The sequence below is a fragment of the Gallus gallus genome, chromosome 14 (assembly GCF_016699485.2).
Source record: "Gallus gallus isolate bGalGal1 chromosome 14, bGalGal1.mat.broiler.GRCg7b, whole genome shotgun sequence".
Classification (NCBI taxonomy): Eukaryota; Metazoa; Chordata; class Aves; order Galliformes; family Phasianidae; genus Gallus; species Gallus gallus.
Window position 1 is genome coordinate 4,615,273 of NC_052545.1, and position 23,048 is coordinate 4,638,320.

General features: G+C 41.5%; 1 protein-coding gene across 12 annotated transcripts in view; it reads left to right on the forward strand.

The window, feature by feature from the left end:
* The window catches only part of USP22 (ubiquitin specific peptidase 22), an 87,915-nt gene that overhangs the window by 47,651 nt on the left and 17,216 nt on the right, over nt 1–23,048 (forward strand). For 7 of the 12 annotated variants that reach the window (XM_046901039.1, XM_025155364.3, XM_015294380.4 and 4 more), the window contains 3 exons: nt 10,137–10,280; nt 16,083–16,252; nt 22,229–22,376. In XM_046901039.1, the coding sequence (XP_046756995.1) occupies nt 10,137–10,280; nt 16,083–16,252; nt 22,229–22,376 (462 nt within the window). The remainder of the gene's footprint in view (nt 1–10,136; nt 10,281–16,082; nt 16,253–22,228; nt 22,377–23,048) is intronic. The other 5 variants (XM_015294382.4, XM_040647544.2, XM_046901043.1 and 2 more) reach the window with 1 other exon arrangement.

Below are 23,048 nucleotides of genomic sequence, written 5' to 3' on the forward strand. Positions count from 1 at the left end.
TCTTTCACAAAAATACATTGGAGGTTTAGCTGAAGGAAGAAAAGACCTGCCATTGTCCTTGAGCCTTTTCTCTCCATCTAACTTGCTACTAAATATATATCTGCTTCACAGTATTTTCCCTTCACTTTCCTCACATTGACTTGTCTGTTTGCGGTTTCAGATCAGCGAAGAGCCTATATGCAGGCTGAAATGCTGCAATTATCTGGACATGCCCATTTCTCTTTTTCTAATACTCAATTCTTTTGACATCAAGTTTTATCAGTTCCATAGCAGATATTAGTGAATCCAGATAATCTTCTGAGGTAGGTAAGTGGTTCAGAGAATAGGCATCATGTCCAATTATTGATTCTGAAAATGAAGATCATGTTAGTAGCCATCTGTGAGCATTGCACATCTGTTTACAAAAAAGTTAAAGCATAACCAGCTACCTTTTACACGTAAAATGCTTTCTACAAAATTATATTAAAAGGAAAATCAGGGGTGCTTGCTTTATTTTTCTGTCGTAACCTCCAGAGGTACACTGAGGGCAGTCAGGAGGCAGCACGTTTTAATGGCTCATTGATAACCCTCCGAAACGTTCTTTTGCTGATAGTGATTTCAGCATTTGTAGTAGGCAAGTGTATTACTGTAACAACCGAAGGAGGTGGGACTCCAAAACCCTGACAAAGCATCACATAAAAGGAAGGATGTGCTTGTTTATTAAGATCTTGCATGGGATTTCTAGCTCTAATAATAACATTTATTAAAATTGATGTTATTCGTATCTAGAACACACTCAAGGGATAGAAAAGTTGTGACAAAATGTGTTCTGTTGCATGTTTACATGACACTTCTACAGGTGAATGTTCTGCTCTGTGGCATAACTTTTTGCACACAAAGTACTTTTAATTCTAGATTTCTAGCAGTCTCAGTGCATCTCAGAGCTTGGTTGCGTGTGCTGCTTTTCTGAGCTGTTTCAACTCTGTACAGCTGCAGGATTCATCTTTCATTGGCACAATAAAATCTGTCTGAAGAATACTCGGTCATGAAATGAGTGTGTTACAATGGAGGTTTGAACTGGTAGTTCATTTAGAGGAAAATGCAAAAATTCTAGCTTTTGATTTTGATTGAAATGTTTCCATTTATGTGAGAGTATGAAACTTTTTGGAGAAAGGGAGAAAAGTTGTTATAAATTCTGCTTGGTTCTTTTTAAAAAATGGTATGTTTTCCATAAAAATGGTATGGTTTCCATCTTGTATATATTTGTCCACCTAGCAGGAAGATACACTAGGTAACTCTGCTCCAGTCGTTACTTTGCAATAGAGTAAATCACTCTTCAGATGAAAACTCTCACATCAGGCACTGCTGTGCAGGCCACAGAAGCTGTGCTGATTCCTTCATTTTGGAATCTAGACAAAGAACTGTTCCTTGTGTCGCTTCCAAGTGTTTTAGAAGTGACTTATTGGGATTTATTGTTAACCAAGTAGAAATGTTGAATATCTGCATCCTAAAAGCCATGATGCAAAGTCCTTATGTGGGGTAGATATTAAAGTGCACGCGTTGTGTTATCTCATCTTATCACACTTGAAATGCAGAACTTACATATTTAAAGATATTCAAGAAGAGTGTATGGTCTACTCATACTATAAACATACGATATTTCTTCGGTAGCAGTATGAGCTCAAGACATTCTCACACCTTCTGGTGACCCATGTGCTGTAGCATGCTGCTTTTGTCCCTGTGCTGGCACAGCCATTTTTGGGTGAAGTGATGGAATATTGTGAGGAATGCAGAGGGAGAGTGGAACGAAGACGTTTCTTAAAGGTATTGTGTGTTGTTTTCAGCAGCAGTAATGTGTCATGGCATAGGCTAGTCTTCAGAGAGATACTCATCATGATTTTGGGGTTGAGGTTGATGTTTCAGGTGTCCTGTAAACACCAAAACATTTATATAGGAAACAGTATAAAACTTAGACTAAACTAAACGACTCTACATTAGTTTCTAACAGCATGAAAGGAAGGTCTGATTTTTCAGCCTCTTTCCTGTGAAGACACTGCCTTCAATAAATGAGGGCAATGATCAAGCTTGAGTTCACAAGCAAGCTCTTCATTATAGAGTCAGAGTTGAAGTGAAAGTAATACAACATCATTCAGGCACAACTTTTCAAAGCCGTTCTTCCTCTGTTGTCGTTAGTACCCCCAGAAGATGAGTTCTCCTGAGTACAAGAAGTGTGAGCTTGGGATCAGCTGGTCTCTCATTAGCATATGAAGTGACTTTATGGCTAAAAATTGGTACATTAACAATGGGAAGAATTAGACTCCCGAGGCACATGGGTAATTAGCAGGAGCCACCTGGGATTGCCATTTGCAGTGCTGGAAGAAGGCAGAGGGTATAGCCTTTACAGAAGAGTGAGCAAATCCTTTTCACAATGAATGAGAGACGGGGGAGATTGCAAAAACCAACAGCCACATTGTAGGAGCAGATGGTATCCTGCAGCTGCGCAGCATGGAGCAGTGGGATGTGACAGCAGCAGGATGGGAATAAATACTGCAGCAGAGCTCCTGCGTGAAGGTGGCAAGGGAGGAGGAGGAACAGTGAGGCCTGGAAAATGCTTCTGGTTCTCTAGAAGCACTTTGCTATCCTTCAGAGTTCTGTAAGCTGTTCGTGGACTGTTCATGGGCAGAAGTAGTGGTAACTTGGAGGTACTGTGCTTTCAAGTCTTTTGTGAATGTACTGGCTTCCAAGTTTACTCAGCGTGAAGTTCCTAGCTCTAACTTAGATTTAACTAACTTACATTTAAGTTATTGCTTTGTAAGCAGTACTGGGTTTATATTTGAATTCAGGTCCACAAAAAGTGCACCTTGAGTGGGATTTTAGGCAAAATGAGAGGTGATGGTGAATCTCTCAAGAATTCTGAAGCGTAAGTTGTGATTTACACAGTGGGTTGTAGAGATTTGCTTTCAGAATGTCTTATGGGGCTTTCAAAGTTCTGCCTGTTCAGCAAGATAGAATTTAAATCTCTCTCTCAAAAAAAAGTAGTAGTTTTTTATGTACTGATAGTCATTTGACTGCAGGTCACCTAATTTTCCAAAGCTAATGTCAGGTAGCAAGTCATATCGCATCTATAGTGGGGCATCTTTCAGCAAATGCATTTCCTGTTCATGTTTTGTTGTCACGTCACTGTTTTTATGGGGTGAGTGAATGTTGAGAGAACCAAACCATAAAAAGCATTTCTTCTGAAAGCATTGCTGAAGACTTCGGTCTTTTCCCTCCCCATCTCTCCAGGTTGATGCTGTCCTTTAAGCCAAAGAACCAGCTGCGTGTGGCTCTCTGATACCCGCTAAGGGTGAAGATGTTACAGCTGAGGAAAACAGCTTCCCTCCATCAGGGGATCGCCCTTTCATTTCACCCTTGTGTATTCATTCAGTCCCTTAATTCCAGCCATGTGATCCCACCCTCTCACTCGGGCTGCTCAGTTCATTATCCTGGCAGACAGCATTGTGCTTTTTGTTGGCCATGGTTTGGCAAGAGCAGAGTTCTCCTGTGTTGCTGCACTCAGCAGCTTTCAGAGCTGCTGGCCCAATGCAGGGATGCCTCAACCCGCACAGGCAGTAGCCATGCAGCATCCGAGCTGATGTTTCACTCACCTTCCAGGAAAACCAGGAAGACAAAATGCAGCTGGACTGGCACTTCAATGGCCTTGAGCTTAGAGTAAGGCAGGAAGCAACATTTTAAACAGAAAACAAGCTTTGCTGGCTTTTATTAGTCAATATGAAGAAGACAGAGCACCATCTTGTAGAAGTTAGCGCTAGTGGTCCACTACTGTGGCCTCTACTGTTGCTTATTTAGTTGCTGTTGATTTTTATTTTCTCCAAGGTATTATGCCGTTATGTGTGCCCTTTTTAAATCAGCATCATAAGGCTGAAGTTGGTGTCCATGTTGGCTTATGCCATTCACCATTCCTGCTGTAGTGTAGATGGATCACTTCAAGGTATATGGCTTTTCATTTTCAGCCTTCGTCTGCAGTCCTCCTCCTCAGGAGGAAAAAAAAATACAACTTTGGAGGTAACTAATATAAAATTTGGCCTGCTTTTTCCCTGAAGACTGGAGAGTAGTTAAAACTTGCAGGGCATGTTTTTCAGCCGGTAAAGATTAGAGAAGGGCAGATACTGATTGCTTTTACAAAGCACTTTTTGTCCCAATGCTGTAGTCCTGCTTTCAGGTGAAGGATGCTGCAGCAAAGGGAAGCACAAACTAGCTGACACAGCATCTTTTCTCCTAAGGAATAACCAGGCAGTAGTAATGGGAAGGGAAGTGAGGTATCCGAGATAAGTGACTGGTTTGGGCCACTGTTGGGCCTACCTCCCCTTTTTTCAGTTGATCCTTCTTTTGCAGCAGCATATGAGTTGCTGAAGAAGCTATCAGACTTCACTAATGTAGATGAGGAGCATTTTTACCAGCTCTTTAAAGTAAGATATTTTGATTTTGGGGATATCTGTGTACAGAAATAAATCCTGGGCGTTTTCTTTCCAGTGAAGATTAACAGAGTGTCAAAGATAGCTCTGAGAAGTTACCTTGATGCTTGAGCCTGGTGATAGGTTGGCACTGAAACCAGCCTTAGCAGGGATGTGCTGAATGTGTGATGGAGGAAAACCTTCATCTCAGGGTTCTTTGTGAAGGTTTTAATTTGCCTGGCTTTATGTGGGAGTGGTTTAGTTCACAGTAGAACAGCAAGCTGTGTATTTGCTGGCTGAGGAACAGTGGTTATTCACACAGGTTGTAAAGAATTCTTGAAATTGCAAATATTTTTACTTTTGTTCCTTCTTGTAAAGTTTGTTTTGCATGTTTTGTTAGTAGGGGAATAAAACCAGTGAGACACTGAAGTGTGGGCATATGTGTAGCTGTAGTAATACAAAATACTGCAGGCGAGGAAATGTTTGGAAAGCTGGAATCACAATTCCTGGGTATTTGCCTCCAGTTCAGCCCATGAAGACAGCAGTACCACGTCAAGCTGTGTATTAGGCAGATTGCAATTGGGCTGAATTTTTTTGTTGTTGTTCCTTCTTGGGAAACTGCTGTCCGTGTTACTCACACAGAAAACATTTTGTAACTGTAGGTGGCTCTTGGGGATCTGAGACAAAGAAAGCTACACTCTGTGTTCACACTGTGAAATTCCTTGGAAGACAGTTCATGGTCCAGGACTTGGGTCACATTCCAAACTTCTAACTCAAAGCTGATTTTCTTCCTCTGGGTGTTTGAACGTGGACCCACAGTTGTTACAGATCCGTACACATCGCTTCTATTTCACAGACAGTATTGCAGTTTGACTTCCTACAATTATTTTCTGCCCGTCTTCAGATGCAGCTGCTTCATGTTCGGATCCAGGTAGGTAGGAGCACAGAAACTCCCCCTCCTTTACGTCATTTCAGTTGCAGTGTAAAACGTTTCCTGACTCAGCTACTTGTCTGTTGTCTGTCTTTGGTGGTACAGTAGTTAACTTTCTTCCACGCTGTGCTTTTGTCACTGTCATTATGTAACTTCAGCACACCGTAAAAACACTGCAGACTTCTAACGTGAATGTTAGTCACTTGTCGGTATCTCCTGGAACAACTTCTAATGGGAATGGAGGCTTCTTACCAAGAAAACCCCAACTGTAGCATATAGCCACCTGAAGAACATACCTTTCTTTATCTAAAGGTGATGGTGGGTGATCTTTTAATCGTTTAAAGTTAGCAGGGCATTTCTTTCTAGTGTTGTTCAGTTGAAAATAAATAATCAAAACAACAAATGCTTTTCAGGAAAGCAGATGTTAAAAATACTTGGCTTTTTGCATCTGCCTCCCTTGTCCTTCAGCAGTGCAGGGGTCAGCAGGTACACCTCCTGTTTCCTTGAGCACAGCCAGCATCGAGCAGTGATCCTCCTTAAAACAAAGCCTTCCCTGAAATGGAAGGTATATCCTTGCTATGCAGGGCTGCAGTCAGTGCAAAGGTAGTGCCATGATCAAGAGCCAATCAAGAGCCAAATGAGGAACTTTGGAATTAATGCAGATAGCTACGCTGACTGCTGTGCCTGTCCTGTTATGGACAGAGAAGTACCCCTAGCATGAGGAGATACTGTTGTTACTATTAAAAATAGGTGGAAGAAATAAAAAACTTGGTTTGCTGCTGTATTTACCGTGCTTAACTCCGTGTCATTAGAGAGCAAGGCGTTTTCACTGAGGCCAGCGGTCTCCAACTCAGATTTGTTGTCTTGTGGATCACTTTTGGATTGTATTTACTATAACCTTCTATTCTGTTCTTTCATATCTGCTCCCAGTGCTGGGCTTAGTGTGGACAGAAGGTAGATGCAATATATACCAAAACAAGTACTGTGCATAAACAGCATGTGGCATGGTTTGTGTGTCGTGGATTGCTGGAATAGCTCTGCGCCAGTTCAGCAATAATTTGTGCATATTGATCTATCTGGGTGCATTAAACTTCATTGGCAGTTATCCTACTCCTTCAGTTATTAATTTGTGAAATCTGTTTTGAGGAAGGGTAAAAACTTGTAGGCAGCATATGGTGTGATATTGGGGGGAAAGGACGGCTGCGGGTGTGAATTTGATTTTGTCAGTTTGGTGGGAGTACCTCTTGTTCTTTAAGGATGCCATCTGCACAGGATTCTCACTGCAAGTCTTATGCTTCTGTGCAGCTCATGCAAGATCTCACTGAGCTTTGAGTTTCACTGCTTTGAGGGAGGGCAGAGCGAATATTTAATCCTGTGCTACATTTTGATGTATTTAATTTTGTTGGTGGGCTTTTTCTCTTTGCCATCTCTTGCCATATTGACCTTTCAAAAGATAAGCTTACTACTTAACTGGCATCTAAAGGCTAGTTGTCTTAACACTCTGGTCAGTCGTTCAGTGGTTCTGACAAACGCAGTTCTTCACTCACTGCTGTTTTTCTTTTTTTTTAGATGTTGAATGTCTCTTCTCTCTGAGCATCCTGCAGTTAGCAGATAATCATTCTTCCTGTGCTCTGATTCATGGGACATTTGTCTTAAACTTTGTGCTGCATGGTGTTTGAGACAGGGTGAGCTCCTCCTTGAGTCTCATCATTGCTTTAGGGCTCCTCCATGCCTTTATTCAGTTCATTCAAATTCATTTAGCTCTGTATGTCTGTGTGTGCATTGAGTACTGCAGTTGTAGGGGGTCTGGTTTCACTGCTAAATCAAGGTATGTTATGTACTGCATATACCTGTGTGGGACATACCACGTGGGCACAGAAATAGCCCCTCCAGCTCTCAGTGTGACAGTATGTGCTGGGAGTGCATCGTATTTCATTTTGTCCTCCAGCTGATTGATCTTTAGGTGTCGTGGGGCTCAGATAATCAGAGACACTGCTGACTATTAGAGCACTGTGGGATAACTGTTGTGCCATGTTTGAAAGACGTTTTTCTTCTGGTGCATATTGTGACAGCTTGGGATCCAGATTACGTGTGTGCATTCCTCAGTGTGCTTCACTCCCTGCTAAGAGATCTCAGCAGAGATTGGATCAAGTCAAAGCACAACAGACAAAATTACTATTTTGGCATACCAAGACCCACTGAAGAAATTCAGGGAAGTTTAGTGCAAGTTCTGCTGCAGAACTTAATGTCTTTTCTGTTTTACTCGTTTTGACTGAGAGAGTCAACTAGATGGAGATGGTTGCCACAAGTGAGTCTGTGCTGTATAGCTTTTTTATTTTTTAAGAGCATGATGCATTGGTTTCCTGATGCCTGAGATAAAAATAATTTTGTGATGCAGATGGTCAGTAAAAATGCTGTAGACAATAAATGACAGGCATAAAAGCTATCATTTTTCTTAGGAAGAAGAAAGCCTTTCTGTAGGGGTGGATTAAACTTTTTCCCTAGTTTATTTAAAGGCGTTTGCCTGGCTTTAAGTTCAGATTATTCTTCATACTTAAAATACAAGGCAGCCATTGCTTTACCAGGAACAACAACACAGCTTCACGTTATTGCCAGCAGAAATTGCTCCTGGAATACTGAAGCCACCACTTGAAGTAACAGTATCTACAGGGCAGTGAAGTCAGAGGCAGCATGCCTGATGGCAAGGAATGGGAACTCGTCTGGGTTGTGGAATACTTCATTTGTTGGCATCATCCGAAATGATGCATTGGTTCCAAGATGCACATATTAGTATAGAGAATACCTTCTGTTCTGGGCATCTATGGAATCAGTGTCTGGTTTGGAGTTTGTTTCATCTTCTGTATGATAATAGTCTGAAACACTGTGTTTTTTCATTTGTTTGGTTATAAGTTGCTTGGCCTGTGTGTGTGTGTGTGTGTGTGTGTGTGAAGACCAACCTGTCTCTTTGAGACAGAACCTCTGGTAAACCCTCCTCAGTAGCCACTGTATTGAATCTCATCATCGTTTGCTGCTCTTTATTCCCATATCATTACTAGAAGTTCTGTGTTCAAATAAGCTACAAATCCATATCTACTATGCTAAGCCTTGACTGCAGTTTTGTTCAAATATTACACCATTGCTTTTAATTGGAAGTACAGTATGATTCACAGCTGCTGCTGGGCTCCTTCAGAGCTGATTTATAGCACTGCTCATAAATGCAAACTTTTTCCTTGATCCACACGAGCGGGTATGACACGAAGGAAATGAATTGAAGTACCAGATCTGATGCTGACTGATTTTTGTATTATCCTCTGACTTTTTTCTTGCATTACTAAAATGAATGAATGATGCGCTGAGCCAAAAATGCAAAAGCTCATATGCAAAATATCTGTGCAGCCTAAAAATGGCATTGAGAATAGTTAGCAGCCCTGATTCTATAGCAGCAGTGGTTCTCTGTCCTTTCCTGGAAGCAGGGCAGTTAATTTTGCTTTCCAGAGCCATATGGTAGGAATAGCAATGTGTGCATTAGGGCTGTGGCTGTTCTGCTGCTCACTCTGTGGTTTCAGACAGTTGCCTGCACTGGAGGTGTGTTGCACCAGAGGTGTTCTGGGGGCAGGAGGGTTGGCTGCCTCTCAAACTGACACTTCTGCAGCCCCTCCTGACTGCGGCCATAGCTTTTTGCTCTGACCTCTGCTGAGCCTCTTGAACCTGCTTAGAGGGTCAAAAGCTCATCGCTGTCTGCAGGTGATGCAAACCCTCTCAAGGTGAGACTACTTTTTCTGCCAGACTGGCACATTAAACCATTTCACCATGGAGTCAAACAGGTGCCAGCTCGGTGAAGTGGGAGCATCCCCTTTGGCATCACTTAGCTGTTAGGTTGGATGAGCTGTCAGGTGAAAACGCCCTCACCTTTCCCACCTTGTCAGAGGTGGTTGCTTTGTTTTGTGTCGCACTGTGCTATTAATCTGGATATGTGAACAGCCCAATGAGAAGCTGGAGGGGTCACCTCATGCCTCCTCTGACTCTGGGTCAGGTATACGAGGCCATTACTGACAGCTGAGAGCTGCTTCTGGAACAGCTCCAACTGCAGGGAGTCCCGGACTCCCCTGTTGCAATGTTTTCTAACTGTGAGACAATTATTTTTAATTTCTAATTAAATTTCACTTCTTGTGAGCGCAGTCTTTTTTTTATTATAGCTTGGGTAGGCCACAAGAGTTAATTACAGTCCTCTTTGCAGTTGCCTTTCACGTATTTGAAAATTGTCATCCTGTCTGTTCCTCCATCGGCACTATCTTTTTAATTAACTAACTCAACCAGTGGGTTCTTCAGTTAGTTTCTTAAGTCTCGTGTATTAATTTCATGCAAATTTTCACTCCTATTCTTGCCTTCTCCTCGGGTTGAATAGATCTCTTAGAATGGGTGCTCAATTCCGGGCATCATCAGCGGGAGCCTCACTGTCAGCAGGGCAGGGTCGCCTCCCAGGCCTGGTCAGAAGCTCATTGAGTTTCACAGTGTACCATTTGCCCCTTCAGTGCAGGCTCACGCCGCTTAGGTTGTGTTGCTATAATGGCTGTTGCTTCTTATTTCCTGTTTGTGAACTTAAACTTTCTCATTTCCTACACCATATTTTTTTAATTGAACTTAATTTCACGTGAATTCTCCAGTATACCGAGTTGCTTTTGAATTGTCGTTCTGTCTTCCAATTACATTGAAACGACTTTGATGCGGTGTATCACTTCTATAAGTCTGTTTTATGTGATTTTGTTTTGAAGCTGTTAAACAAAAATGCCGAATGCGATCCATGCAGTCAGGAGGGGCAGGATCTGCACTGAATGTAATTGAATTCAGCTCTGCTGCTGAGCATAGGACAGACACCACAACCATTGCTGTGGGTGCGTCTGGACAACTTAATGTAGGTAGGCTGTGACTTATTGGTAACTTAACTTTTTTTCAGGCATTTTAAAGGGGAAAAAATGTGGAAACAGTAACTTTTGAATGGCATTCCTCACACAGCATAAAAAGGGATGAATCAGGAAGGTCTGCGTGAATGTTGAGGTCACTATGGAGCTGTCCCAGTTGCACAGAAATGTGCCAGAAGTTATTGCCAAAAGACTTTGGGTTGTCATGTGAACCTGAATGAAGCAACTGAGCAGCGTTTCAGTGCTGCTTCTGTCCTAACGCTCAATGGGAGATCTGTCTTACACCCGAACTGGGAAATACAAACTGACACATTGCTCACGTGTTGTTTTGGTTTTTCTATTGTGTTTGAACTGTTTGGCAATCGGAAAGGTGAGCAAGTGCCCGTCTCTAAAAGCAAAACAACTCTTGGCCAGGACCTTACTTACAAACAAACAAACAAAACCAACCGTGACAAAAGCAAACAACCAGGGAGAGAAGAACAATCCAGCAGTGAACTGCGGAACGTCTTGCGAAGGTCCCAGCTTTGGTGCATAGGATGTGTTTCCTGGTGTGTTTTTTGTGGTCTGTTTTCATTGGTTGGGTTCTATTTTGAGTTGTTAGTTACTCAGCTACAGAAGGAGTCATATTTGGTTAATCCCTGGTAATTAATCGACAAACCTTTCTTTATCTCTGAGTAGTTCTGGTAATAAGGTAAACAGGCAGGTAATGAGGATGAATTCCACTTGCTGTCCAGCAGTGACACACCAAAACACAGAACTTTGCAGGTTGAGTGATACGTCCATCTAAATAGTCTCTGTCTCCTAATACTGATGATACATGCAAGGAAGAGTACTCTGTTCAGCTTACTTCAGCAGTTAATGACTTCGCTGCATGTGTGCCCTTCATGGCATAGTATTCTCTCCTCCAGTGTAGCATCCCTTGTTGCTGGACTTCAGGTGTTCTGTTGGAAACGGACTCAAGGACAATTTATTTCTATACAAATAAGCAAACTTTTTTTCTAATAAGTAATTTATTTCAAAAGTAATGGAAAATATACAGTGATCCAAAATCTTCTGCCAGAGATTAGAAGATTAAAGACAGCTTTTCATTTAGAATGCAAATGCTATTTTTCCTGAGAGATTTCTTTTTCTCCTTGAAAGCCTTTTCTGATGTGACTGTCTTTCTGCCTCTGTAGGTGCGAGTAAAGAGTTGTGATTTATGGCACAGTTCATAATGCAGCGGATGCAATAAGTCCTCTGATTAATTTTCTCTTTATTAGCAGTAGTTTTTCATAGTCATACTTGAACAAAACTGTTCTAATTTGACTCTGTGCTGCTGTGTGGGTTCCATGCAGGAGCTGAGAAAGGATGCTTCAGCTGAAGTACTGAAACGTCATGGTTTTCTGATTACTCACATGACCAGTAGTGGCACAGGACATCACGCTTCTTACTGCGTAGGTTTCTGTAGTTTCATTTATTTGCCTACTGCTGTTCTCTGAAATGAGTAGATTTATTTTTTCTTTCAAAAGGGATTATCTTTTGAGAGTAATTGCTGTCACTAACCCCATTAGCGGAAGCTATGCGACTTCTGGCATGCAAATGGAACAGTGGTGTGTTGGTTGTTTGGGACCCATATTTGTAACAGCTGCATTCTGGAGATGTGCGGTCTGGTTTGTACCTGGGAGCTGAGAGGTTTGGGGTTTTTTTTGCCCTCTTTAGGTACTAAGAAGTAGGGCAGCTCTCCCTTGAGATACATTTTCAGAGAGATGCTCTATAAATATGTTCTTGCTGTATGAACGTAAGATGGGAAAACAAACTTTAAAAAAAAAAAAAAGTTTATTGCTGTGCTGCACTGTATTTCCAAGGGTTATGTTGAACTTGTGTCCTCTAAATATTTCAGTGAGCGCTTCTTCAGCTTGCACCGACTTCTGATACGATTTGATGGAGCTTCAGGGAACCACTGGCACAGATGGGCAGCTGGGAGGGTTGGGGTTGGGGCCAGAAAATTGCTCTCAGGTGGTGCTGACCTGTGTTTAATGTACAGAGGCTCTCGAGCTGGTTGTGCTGAACAGCTTCCTGATTCCTGTCACAGTTGCGTTATGCACTGACCTACGTTTGTGCTTCCAGAATCTTCATTCAGTTAAATCACAGGTTTCTGTGGTAGCATTTGTTCAGACCGGTTTATCTGCTTTTCTTCCAATTCCAGCACCAATCCAAGCTTTTGAGACCAACCTCTTCAGTGGGGCGAGTTAAGCACCTGATCGGTTTTCAGTCTTTTGTGTTTGTGTGTAGTCCTCTCATTTCCACCTCCCCAGTGCCCCGCTCCCCCTACCCCCTACGAGAAGTGAAATTTCCTTATCTTGTGCTGGTGTTTTCATCTCACCTGCGTGGGTGGACTTGCAGAGCTGCTGTTCTGGATATTCCTGCATCACAACAGCACACTTGCCCAGCGTTGCAGATCAATTGCTTTGAGCAACTGAAAAACTGAGCAACTGAAAAACCAAACACCGCTACTGGAAGAAGATGGAAGAACTGAAGGTGACAAAGGTAAGCCTGCTGCTCAGAATACAGCTTTGAGAGTGAGTGTCAAAAGAAATTCCTGCACAGGATTATGTCTGCTCAGGGCATTGCAGAAGTAGAATTCCTGCTGCTTTGTTTACGCCCTGCCTGTTCAGCACGTGACAGAATGGAAATAGTGGTGATTATGACCAAGTATTTTCTTCGTTAATACCAAGCAGGATAAATTTGTCTTGATAGCAGTATTTATTTATTTCCAATACTTATATTTCTAGCTGTAAAGTTGTAAAGAAAGTAGTGCTTCTCTGCAAAACAGGATTACTGCAAGAGCATGCATCTGTGTTTAGAGTTGAGGTATCTCATTGGTTGCTCTTGCTTGTTCCGAAAATGGTTCACTAAAATCAGAGATGAAGTTACTGCTACATCTACAGTGTACCACAGCCTTATAACTATAGTTAGATTTGCTGGGAATCGTTGGCACCGGCCCACCCTCTACACAAGGACTGTCTATGACTGTCATGTTTCAGTGCTGTCTCTTCCAGTTAAATATTGCCAGACTTTATTAATGAAGAGGGTGTGGCAGACACAACTGATTTACTTTCTGAATATTGCATTGACCAGAATGCTGTGTGGGCTTTGGTTTCTAGCTGCTTCTCTCCCATAAAACTCCTTTTCTATAAGAGTTCTGTGCATGAGAATGTGTCTTTCTAAGTGCAGTCAGTTCTTCAGTGTACATGCATCAAAATTTGATGTTTTTAGGATGCTCCAATTAGTTATGCAGTAGCTTAGCTGTAGTTCAGTGCATTGTACCTGTTCCATTTCAGATGTCAGTCTAAGAGACAGTTTAGCAGCTGCAGTCATTGCTCCCTCAAGGATAAGAGTCATACATTACCTTTATCTTTTTCCCTTTCCAGTTAAGAAAGTTCTCATGTTTTACTACATTCACCATTTTCTTATTTTTATAAGGGTTTGAGGTATTCACATGTCAGCCTTGTCTGTTTTGCAGGTTGTTTTGTGTTGGTTCATTCAAGTGATGCCATAGCATAAGAAGCACCCCTTTTTTTTCTGCCTGTGGAAGACTGACACCGAAGACCAATCAAGAGCAAAGCAAGAGAGCCTGTGGAGTTGTAACTGGTTGTCTGGTGGAAGCTTTGAGGAAGATTGATTCTTCTTGTGGTCACAGGGAAACAAGGTCCAGCCTCAGGCATGTAATAAACGATGTTTAATAAATGATTCCAAAAAGCTGCCTTTATGTGTTTGCTTTTACTTGTGATTTTTCTACTAGGTATCAAGGAAAAAAAAAAATAGGGTGAGTCTCCAGATGGACCTGCTGGTTTCCCACTTGTCTTTTGTGCTGCACAGGCTCACGTTGAATGATGCTGCTAACCAGGGGGGCCGAGTCTTCCAGAGAGAAACAGGGAGAGAGTTTTCTGCACAAAATACTCTGGTGCATCTCAAACATGTCCAGGGAGGCTCACAAGCATCTGTTGGCACAGATTGGTTTAAATAAAAACAATAAGTTTTAAATAGATGATAAAGGAGAGAAGTAGGCAGGAGATACCAACTGAACATTTCTCCACTTGCACAACATGAACATCTTTCTGCTTGGTATCGTTTGCAGAGACAAGTAGACTGGGGATTGACGTAGGACTGTGTACAGAGTTGCAGAATCACACCGTATTTCAGGCTGCTACACCAAATTAACTATTTAACACTTCGTTAATGTTGTGCACACATTTGTTGCCTCCCAGCATGAGAATAAAGCAGATGATTGCGATGAAATTTCTGCCCGATAGAAGTTACTGCAATATACATGAGGAACTTTGTCCTGCACTGTGAATAAGCAGAAGCACCAGGAAGCTGTTGGAAGGAGGGCTGTGTTTCATTAGATACAGAAAAGGAGATTTCAGAGGGCTCTGCATCCATCGCCTGCAGCTCACTGTGCAGCTCCAGCTGATGTAGTGCTGTTTCTCTCCGGTAACGTAGCAACTGGACCACACCTCCTCCTGCTGAAAGATGCTGAAGAGCCCTTTGAGCACTGTGTGGTGTACTGCAAGGGAACTGCACCATTTTTAATTAGCACAGCATTGCCAGCTGATACTTCTTTCTTTTATCTTTTTTCCCCCCCCTGTAGAATGGCAAGGCAATTCTTTGTTCTCTATGAAGTAATTCCTTTTTTTCATTCACGGTTTATATAGTAATTCTGTTTATATTACAAAAGAGAGCCATGTTCATTTTTAAATTGATAGCAAAATCGTATGCGTATGTCCGTGCTTTCTTTATTCTTGTTTCAAAGTAAACTTTTGGTTGAAAAAACCAGCATTCTTGTCCACCTGATGACCCTGTATAGCACTCCTGTATGGTGGCAGTATGTGAACGTTTTGGAGGAGTACTCGAGGACTTGAGCGTGTTTTTCTTCTTGCTTAGACTTTGCAAATGACTGAAAGCTTTCCCCACTCCTAACCTCTCTTCTGTTGTGCAACAAAAGAGCAGTCCTTTAAGCACCTTGGTTTCCAAGCACAAGGAATCGTCTCCGGGCATTACTGAACGTTTGACTTAAGGTGTGATGAATCCTCTTACGCCAAATTCACTTCTGTGATGTGTAGATGAATGTTTGATGTAGTTAAAACAAGTGAGTGGAACAAGCGCTCTTCAGAGTTGCTCTTTAAGGGTGTTTTGTTCAGATCTCAGGTTTTGAACAGAGAGGAGGCAGCACAAAGTCTGTACTGGATATCACAGCCAGGCTTTTTGTTTGGCTTATATTGAGGCTGTTTCCTTTGCCGCCTGTCTTAGGAAGATATTTGTTGCATTTTATCAGTACGAAAACCCTATTTTGACTTTGTGACCTGCATGAGGGAAAGCCTCTTAAGTGCTCTGCGAACAAACTGTTTTATTTTCATGTGTCATACCGTGGCAGTTTATCAGCTGTCGTTGCCTTTGGGTACGAGCTTGAGGAGGGAGTGCGTTTTGGAGGTGTTTGGAACAACAGCCCCTGCAAAAATAACGCTGTTGGTGTTGCTGTACTTTGAGTTTTATGTTCCTCAAAGAATTTAAAGCAAAATAAAAAAAAACAAACAACAAAAAACAAATCACAGTGTAGCTGAAAGGCTTGTGGCAGCCTGTGACTTGAGCACATCAAAACCTATAGCCTACCTAAACATAAAGCTGTGTACTTGGAGTAATGCGTGCATAGTAAATCTGTTGACACTACTGTGAAAATGGTACAAAAATGCAAATAATTTAAATGTACTATTTTTTAAATACGATAATGCTTACGCTTCCCTTCCCCTTCTGTCTTTATAGGTCTACGAGGGCTAATCAATCTTGGGAACACATGTTTTATGAACTGTATTGTCCAGGCACTTACCCACACTCCACTGCTGCGAGATTTCTTCCTCTCCGACAGGCACAAATGTGAAATGCAAAGCCCCAGCTCATGTCTGGTCTGTGAAATGTCTACGCTTTTTCAGGAGGTGAGTGCTGTTTTCTACAATAGCATCACCTTTCTGCAGATGTTGGCTGTTTTGTATCCCAAAAGGGATTGTGTTCTATTTGCAAATGCAAAAGGAATGCAAATTCTGCTTCCCCGTGAGGTCACAAATGAGAGCAGTAGAGACTGAGATCCCACTGTCAGAAATACCTGACTGCTGAAAAGAAAACTCTTGGCCTTTGAAGACTTGTGCTTAAGTCATCGTTGTGTAGGCATTGCTGGTATTGGACATAATACAGTGCTGCCTGCTTTTCTGAGACTGACCTACAGTTGTTCATCTTAAAGCTGAATGTGTGTGTTAATTAAATGTGCAAGTTGTAACTGGAAAATATGGCATAGGCTCTTCTGGCAATAATGGGAATAAGAATAAAGCAATACATGGCCTTGTGGTTTGAGGAACTGGATTGTGTAGGTTTGCGTATTTCACTGACGTTGATTCTATACTTCCTAACAGAAAACCATCTTTGCTATTATCTCTTATGTGAAAACACATTAATGGCTGGGAGGAGGTAGGAAGGTGAATGTGTTGATACAGTTTGTACCTGGCATATATGAGCAGCAGTTCTTTTGTCTCACTCAGGTGACTGGCTTTGCAATGGGCCTTTACCTAAGTCTAATCTGTGCTGCATGTGATGGGCACATTCTTGTACTTAGCTGATAGCAGACGAGCTTTACTATCTTAGTTAATTAAGGGCTATATGGCTAAATGGAAGCTTCAAGTTTTAAAAGGAGTTGTCTTTAAAAACAAGCACACACACGCACTCTAGTCCTGTGCCTTTCCAGCAGTGACAGATCTGCTTTCTTGGTAAGCAGAGCAAAACAGAGCCATAGTATGTGCTGGTACAAAGCATTTAAAGTAGCTGGTGCAGCAGCTTGGTACAGGTGAGTTCAGTGTATGTGGAAGGTGAAGTCCCCTTAGCCTTTCCAATATAAAGTTGCTTTCTGATCGTACTCAGCACTCCCTGCAATTTGTAACTTTTTGTGCTGCTTATCAGTCCTTAGCTGAATATTGTACTTCTTATTTTTGATTGATTTTTCAATTATTTCTAAGCCTGTCTGGAGAGAAGGTAAAAACTAAATGCAGACGTAGCAATAGGTAGCAGCTACAGCATTATTCAGACCAGATGTGGACTTAAATGGGGAAATATCACTAGAAAAAAAGTGTAGAAATAGTTCCTGTAGTCTGATAATACAGAAATGTATTTGCTTATTACAAAGGAAAAATACTGTTATGGTCTCCCATCAGATTGTTGTTTGAAGTCTAATTCTGATGAATTTTGCCATGTTCTGTTTATACACATGCATTAAAAAAAACCCAAATCCCTTGGGAAAGGAGGAAGTGAGTATTGTGTTGCAGATGGAGTGGCTGGAGGAAAGATCAGCACTGCCTGAGCCTGGTCTGTGTCTTCTTTCCTGTATGCTCAACCCTGCTGATGGCCTGAGTTGCCTTTTGCTAGACCATGTACAAGCACGTAGTAAAGAATGGGCAGTTACAGTAATGGGGCTTTAAGTGCAGTGTTCTCATTAAATTTAACAGTAATCAAGCTTAATTTCACACACAACTTTGGGAATCTCAGCCTTCATTTTCCACAATCAGAATTCATGCCTACACTTGCATTAGTTCTAACAACTGATGTTCTGTAAGATGCACGTGGATGAGCAAAGAACCACCTCTGATTTTAGACTGCGGGAATAGCAGTGCAGTATTCTGTACCCCTATTGCAGCTAAGTGCTGTGGGAGGAGAACAAAAGGTGACTCCTCAAAGTAAGATGAGCACTTAGTACAGAACTGTTGTGTCGCATCCAACTTGATTGATTTTAACTTGGAAACAGTAATAATACAACACTGTGCTTATAGCTCTCCAAGTGCTCACTGCAAATCTCTGTTCAATTCAGTTGAATTTCTGCACGTGCAGAATTAAAACAGGTATCTTACGGTCCTGGTCTGGTTATCTTTCACATCCCAAATACATGGCATAGGATTCTTCATTCTAACTATTGGATCTCAGCAGAGATAAGGTCTGAATGAAGGACAGCCAACTAGTGGAGATCTCAGTGCTGTGGTTCTTAAGAATTCCTCTGTAATTGAATTACCAGGGAAAGTTTAGTTCAGGTTCTATCTTGTTTTTATGAAGCTTTCCCACCAGGATTAATGGATGCAGTTATCCCAAGGCGCCTTACCCAGTGACAGACGATCGGGGCAAGGGTTAATTTCATCTCCCCTCCACCCTTTCTTTCTCTGAAGGTGTGATCTTAGGCAAATGGAATGCCAGGGGATCTAGAGAATGCATGCAAGTAAGAATTCTTGTGGAGAAAGAGACCAGTTTGAACATTAAGTGAACCTCAGGATATGTAAATAAGCAAATTTTACTCTTCTGCTGTTCAAACAGAAATGAATTTCTCCCTCTTCTTTTCTCTTTTTTTAAAAAGAAAAAAAAAGATCATTTAGTTATATAGGTTATATCAATGATTTGTCTATGATAAGTAGGAAAGTATAAAATTCTTCCACCTTGTAGTGTGTTGGCGGTGAGTGCCAGATAGTCCTCCAGACTGAGTTCTCACCTTGAACTTTTCTTGCAAGTATGCAAAGCAATAATCTCAGGGTTTTGTTTTGTTTTTATCAATGAACGTTCTCACTTGAGCTACTTGAAACCTATTTCTCAACATAACCATAACGTTAATTACATGGCATAAGAAAAACAATGAAAAGGATTAGGGAATAACAGCGGTGAAACTAGCTGGAGGGAAAACGGAGCATACAGAATATGTTCACGAACCCTTTTTGCTGAAAGGGTTTGTGTACTGCTCTTTTACCTACTGGTATTTGTGTTTTAGTTTTGCTTTGCCAACAGAAATTCATTCCAGGATGGTCCACATGCCAGTGTTTAGGTAAGTTCACGTGCAGAGTAACCGCTCAGTGCGTTAGGATGAGTGGATTCGTACTCTGTGTCCGGAGTAGCAAGAATACCTGGGAATACAGCAGAATGCAGCACGTCCACTCAGAAATGCAAAGAACAAAGCCTTCTTTGTTCCCATCATTAGTCATCCCCGGCAGCCTATCGAAGTGCCCAGCACAACTGTGTGAAGTTGAGAAGCGAGGACAGAAAGGAGAGGGAAATGAGATGATGCATGGTTTTGATATCTTAAGATTCTGCAGGGTTGAAACAGCTTGTATATATAAAATAAGTTACAACAGAAATAGAGTAGAAGAGTAGTGTGGACCCTTATTGTAGACAGAGACCTTGCATGTTGTAAGGGAAAATGCAAATTTTGGGCCTATTTGGTAAAATCTTGTCTCTGAAATAAGTATAGAAAACACACAGAGCCTGAAGGCACGGCTGCTTGTCTGGTTCCTTGAAGCTCCACGTTTTGTGGGAAACCTCCGTAGGTGTTATATTCTGAAAGATGTTACCCACTCCCTTTATCCATTGTACGTTTTCTGTACAATTAAAGTCCTTTGAGAACTAATTTCTAAGAGGAGGTCTTAGCTTTTCAAATTGGACTGGCGCCTGGGATGGGATTTATGCCTCTAATTTCTTGATTGCAAGGCTGGGGAAGTGTTAAGTTGGTATGTGTGCAGGATACGCCAGATGCATCTGTTTATTCACAGAATTGGGGAACATCCTTGCGTGTATTTTTGGCAGGAAAAAGGAGTGCAGATGCTTTTATTATTCTTTTTTTCTCCACTCTGACCGGTATTGACTTATCTTTGGTAGCAGTAATGCAAAATACAAAGCCAGGAATCTTCCAAGTCAGGTGTTTAGGTGGGACAGAGAAACACACAACTCGAGTAACAGTGGAAGACTGGGGCCACTGGATCCTGTCCTAACCCAGAACAGCAATTAAATAATGCCTTACCAATCATTTGCAAGTTGCTTGAAGTAATTCTCTTTGAAATAAACAACTCAGACTGCTGGATTGAAAACATTTTCAAAGAGAAAAGTATTTTAATTTCTGCTTGGAAGAATTGTGCCACTGAAGTCTTTTAGAGGTGACTTACAAAGACAACCATTTACATTTGCACAGCTAAAGAAAAGCTTTGCGTAATAATGAATAAATAAGGCTTTAAATTGTTTTTTTTTCCCCTTCTGCTTTTTATCTTTTTCATGTATTGGATCAGTGCTGATAGGTTGGTGTTTCCAGCAGCAAGGAAGCAGCAGAGTTGGGAGTGGGTGTTTTGTACATTGATACAGTACTGCTGCTGAACACACTCAGATCCTTTTGTTTCATTTTGGTGTATAGAACAGGGAGTCTTTCCCTTCTTCTTCTGCATACATGTATGGTCATCAGAGTTTTTCCTAGTCGTGTTTCTAGTTTCTGTGTGATGATAACCAATAATGCAGTAAAGCTTCCTGTTAGGTTCTTCTCATCCTAATGAAGCACTAGAGAATGTAAAAGCTGCTGGCAGGTCTGATGTCTGCAATGGAGTAATTATGGAGAGTGCTGTTGGTGAAAATGACCGGCAAGCTCTGGGACTAATTGTAAGGAGTGACAGAACAGAGAAGTTTTATTGCTGCAGTTCCCCGAATGATGTTGAGCAGCAGCTGTGTCAGCAGATTTCAATTAGCACACCGCCGCTCCGGTCCCCTGGTGTCGTTCATGTTGGCATCCCAGTTGACTATTGATCTTTTTATTTATAGAATCATTTTGTGGTGGTTGGCTGCAGAAATATATCTTCTTATATGGAAGAAGGGGAGCTCACAATAATTAAAAATACATGTATTTTTAAGGAAATACACTGAACTATGGTGTGACAAGTAGATGAGCCAGTTCTAGCACCTTTTGCCCTCAGAAGACCATCTGTGTTTGTAGCACAAGGCCAGTGCTTGCACCTGTAGGAAATACTCAGGCTGGGCAAGGGAGAACTTGAGACTGGGAAAGGAAGCCTGCATTTCCAGTAAGAGCGAGAAATGGCAGACTGCTGGGCTTTTTAACCTTATTCTTGTTGTGTGTTTGCTGCTTGCTGTATTCTGTGTTTGGGAAGAGGAACTAAAAATAAATGTAAGTTTGGTAGGTTCATTGCAAAACATAATTGCAGCGTTGCAGGCACCCTTTACCGGCAAATAGCTTTTTAAAGGTTAGGGAAGGCAGAAGGCCTTAAGAATTTCCAGCTGTCAAAAATATTACCCTTACATACTTCCTTTTTTAACATTCCTCAGTGAAATACCACTTGGATCAATACATGTTGGTACGTTGCCATGGGGAAGTTTGCCTTTGCAGATATTCTGTCCTCATCAGGCTGCAGACCAGTGTTTCCAAATCCAGATGGAGCCTGAAGCCGAGCTGAACAAGCTTGTCTGGGCTTTTCCTGATACTCTGCAGGGGCACCAGCGGCTCTCTGCATTGCTTTTGGGACCAGTACCATGGTGCAGCAGTTCTTGAACAAAAGCAGAAGTCAGCTTGCTCAGGGAAGGCAGCTAGCTTTAGCCTCAGGCTGGGGGGTGCCAGAGTTGGTGTCAGGAGTAAGGAAAAGGAGATGGCAGACTCAGAAAGGTGAGATGAAAGGAGTTGCAGCAGCAGGACTTGGATGAAATGGAGAGGGGTGAGGAAGGAGCCAAACCTCAACCCAGGAAAGCACAGACCATTACTGGTTTGGATTTTTTATGTTTTATTTATTTGTTTTAAGTAAGTGGAACGTGGCAGATTTTTCAGAAAGAACCAAAACCCAGCAAACCCACAAATCTCTCTTTCAATAAAAGGCCTCGGTATCAGGTTGTTTAGAGAGTTTTGTCCCTCTTCTGTTAATGCTAATCCATAGCTAAATGATGGAAACTTCTCAGTTCTGAGACTATTTCTTCAGTAGTCTGTGATTAAAAACTGTCTTTTTCATTATTAAGACCATCGAAGTTAAATGATTTAAATTTATTTGACTAATTGCGCTCATAAAGATTTTAATAATTAAATGCATTAAGGCTGTGTAACATGTTAACAGTCATGTCCTTTTCTTTGCTTTGAGCAGTTTTACTCTGGGCACCGATCTCCTCACATTCCATATAGGTTATTGCACCTGGTATGGACTCATGCACGGCATTTAGCAGGGTACGAGCAACAAGATGCACACGAGTTCCTCATTGCTGCATTAGATGTGCTACACAGACACTGCAAAGGTAAGGCTTGTGCCGAGTCTTCAATCAACAAGGAATGTTGGATCAAAAGGAGGTAGAGCAAAGAGTATCTTCCAGTAAAGCAGTCTTAGCAAGTTTCCTTTAAGGCATCTAATAAACTTAAAGGAGAAGACTATTCCCAAATAGTCAAAATTTCCTTATTAGGAGCAGATGAGTCTTTATGTTGGTTTGAATCGCCATCATGTTCTTCTCTTACTGACTGAGAGAGGGTCTTTTCAGTTTCCATTCTAATTCTGTGTATACTTGAGGTAGTTGGAATTCAGTGTGTCATCGCTGATGAAAAGAACATAGGGGAGGCTGAGGCTGTTTTGCTTAAATATTATTCTGCTGTGTTATGCTGCCCTATTGCTTACAGAAACGTGAATAAGAAAAAAGAATGAGTATTTGTTTTTGATACTGTGTTTGTTTGTACATATACAAAATACATAATTGCACAGTACAGTAAAAAACACTCAGTGGCCTGCTTCTAGGAGTGGACTGTCTAGGGTGTAAACCAATGGTATGGTAATACTGCGTGGAATTATGTATTCTATGTCTGTTAATTGGATAAAATTTTAACTGAGAATTCTTCGATTTGTCCATGTTTGATCTGGTTTGATTCTCTTATTTGCACAGACATTTCCTACTATAGGAAGACAGTAGGATTGGTGCTAA